Here is a 2,582-nt window from a genome sequence, read left to right on the forward strand (position 1 = left end):
AGGTCCACAGCAAGGCCCCAGCCCACCCGACCCGCCGTGACCCACCTCCTGGATCATGCCGATGAACTCGGAGAAGGCCCAGTTGAGCTGGTTGAGGACGCTGTTGAGGAAGCTGGGTGCCACGTCGGGACCCTCCCGCAGTAGCTCGGCCATGTGCTGCTGAAGCAGGGTGGAGGGGCAGGGCTCTGCAGGGCCGTGAGGGGGTAGGGTCACTGGGGACTCCAGTCTGGGGCTCCTGCCTGTCCTGTCTACCTGTCCTCACTCTGCTGGGCCATTGGTGTAAGGACAAAAAGATGGCTCCCTGAGAACGCTCAGGTCATGAAGGCGGGAGGACGGGGTTAGGGCTCAATCCGTCCCTCCATCTGCTGGGCAAGCTACATCCCAGCCCCACACCATCCCTTAGGCCCAGAGCTGCCCACCAGCCCCAGCCTGCCCCCAGCGAGTTCTCAGCCACATGCCCTTCAGGGACGGCTACACCCAGACAGGGCGACCTAGACCTCTCCTCACTCGTATCGAGGTCAGCATCCCTAAGACCCACTGTCTGAGCCCTGCCATCCTCTCCTCTCCTCTGCTGCCCTTGGCCTGGCCTTGGCATACAGCCGAGGTAGTGGGTGCCAAGTCTGGGCTGACAGGGAGCAGTAACCAGAGCCCTTAGCCGCAGCTGGGCTGGACACCTGCCCCCCCCAATGCAAATCAATAGTTCCTACAGCAGCAGGACAAGTCTCCAGTCCCACTGCCACTGTCCATCTGCAGGTCAGTTCCACCCGCAGGCACGACCAAAACAACTGGTGAGGACTTGATGTGTGACCTTGCACAAGGCAGTCAACTCTTCACGTAAAAACCCTGCCCACGAGGGCAGAAACACGCCACGTGGGCCAAGGAAAGCCACCCTGTGGGGTGAGCACAGAGTGTGACAGGCAGACTGCAAGCGGGACCACCCCAGGCCCAGCCTAGGTGAAGGTCCTCAGGTTCACAGGGCTCTGCTGGACCACGGCCCCTCGAGAGGGAGACTCTGCTCCCAACCAAATGCCCCTTCCTCTTGGAAGCCCCATGGGCAGCCCCTAGTCTGTGCCCCCGCCTTGACTCAAGTATCCAAGGTCTGGCCCCAGCAGATGGCAATGAAGGGGGAGAAGGACAGGGTGCTGGAACCAGGCTCAGAGAGCTGGTTCAGGGTCCTCACTCTGCGTCAGCTGCCAGCAGCCTGGGGGGATACTGTGACCCAGCAGAGCATTCGGGCCCAGAGGGCACACGTGGGACTGGGGAACAAGGGGGAGTAGGCCTAGGGTGTCCCTGGATGGAAAGGAAGCCGGGAAATGGAAACCCCAGGGGGCAGAGGTGGGGCCCAGCATGAGTGCAGGAGAGAGGCCGGGAGAAGGGAGAAGAATCCTAGAGGACCCAAGAGCAGGGGGCCATGGCCCCCCAGGTCACCCAACCTGGCCACTCACTCTGGAGGCTGGGCAAGTTGGCATCCTCGGGTTTGGTTTTCAGCAGGTGCGGCAGCCGTGTGTAGCGGTACCCGAACCCACAGCCCTGTGACGGGGGTCCATGGGGGTCAGTGGTGGGGAGGGCAGCCCTCCCCTCCAGCCCACCACAGCCACCTCCCCTCCAGCCGGGCTCACCCTCCAGAGCCGCACCAGGATCCAGTTGGTCTGGGCCCAGGGCCGCTGCTCATAGGGAGCCAGGAGGCTCCTCACCATGGCGACACGCCTGAGAGGGCAAGCGGTGGTGGGCGAGGGGTGAGGCCGGGTGCAGCGCCATGAAGGGCAGAGCGCGCGCCTCCCCGCCCTGACCCGCACTCACTGCTCCTCAGGGATCCGCTCCACGGCCCGCAGGGAGTGTGGGTAGCACACGTAGCTGGCCAGGGCCTGCATCAGTGAGTCACGGATGTCTGTTGGGACAGGCCGCGCCTCAGCAGGTGGCTGGCGTGAGCGCCGGCCCCCATGCATTCTGGGCAGAGAGCAGCCGGCCAGAGGCGCCATCCCAACCCCGCATCCCGAGCCCTCTGCAGAGCTCCTCACCGGTGCCCACGATGCGTGTGTCAGCAAAGTGTTTGGCAAGGATGGCGGCCAGGCGGGTCAGGGTCTCTTCATAGCCTGCAGGATGGGGCAGTAGGAGAGCTTGGCTGGCAGTGGGGGCTCCAGGGGCAGGCACATCCCCTGGCAGGGTGAGTGGGCTTGGGTGGCGGGCTCCCGAGCGGACTCCGAGAGCCAGTCTGGGCCCAAGCTGTCGTCTAAGGTCTTTGGGCATGGCATCCGCTGACCGTGAGAGGCTGTCGCACAGACTCACTGTGGGGGGAGGACGGTCCTGCAAGACTAGGCTCAAGCCCAGCTCAGCACACACTTGATGGCTAAGGAGTCAAAGCCCCTTGGGCACCCACAGCTCGGCCTCTGAGAACAAGACCTGCACCTAGGCCTGGGGCGGGGCAGGGGACAGGCCGGGGGCCTGACAGCCTGCAGCCCGATCCAGACATAAAGCACCAAGCCCAGCCTGACACGGTCTGCGAGAAGCCCAGGCTCCTTCACATGGCCTCCAGCCCTCTGCTGTGATCTGCAAACACCGGCCACATCCCAAGCCAGTGCCAG

General features: G+C 64.3%; 1 protein-coding gene across 4 annotated transcripts in view; it reads right to left on the minus strand.

Moving 5' to 3' along the window:
* Positions 1 to 2,582, minus strand: part of RNF123 (ring finger protein 123) — a 32,682-nt gene that overhangs the window by 7,420 nt on the left and 22,680 nt on the right. For all 4 annotated transcript variants that reach the window (XM_040628800.1, XM_040628802.1, XM_040628799.1 and 1 more), the window contains one exon: positions 46 to 185. In XM_040628800.1, the coding sequence (XP_040484734.1) occupies positions 46 to 185 (140 nt within the window). The remainder of the gene's footprint in view (positions 1 to 45; positions 186 to 2,582) is intronic.

Source organism: Ursus maritimus, unplaced genomic scaffold (genome assembly GCF_017311325.1).
Source record: "Ursus maritimus isolate PB19 unplaced genomic scaffold, ASM1731132v1 scaffold_14, whole genome shotgun sequence".
NCBI classification, from domain to species: Eukaryota; Metazoa; Chordata; class Mammalia; order Carnivora; family Ursidae; genus Ursus; species Ursus maritimus.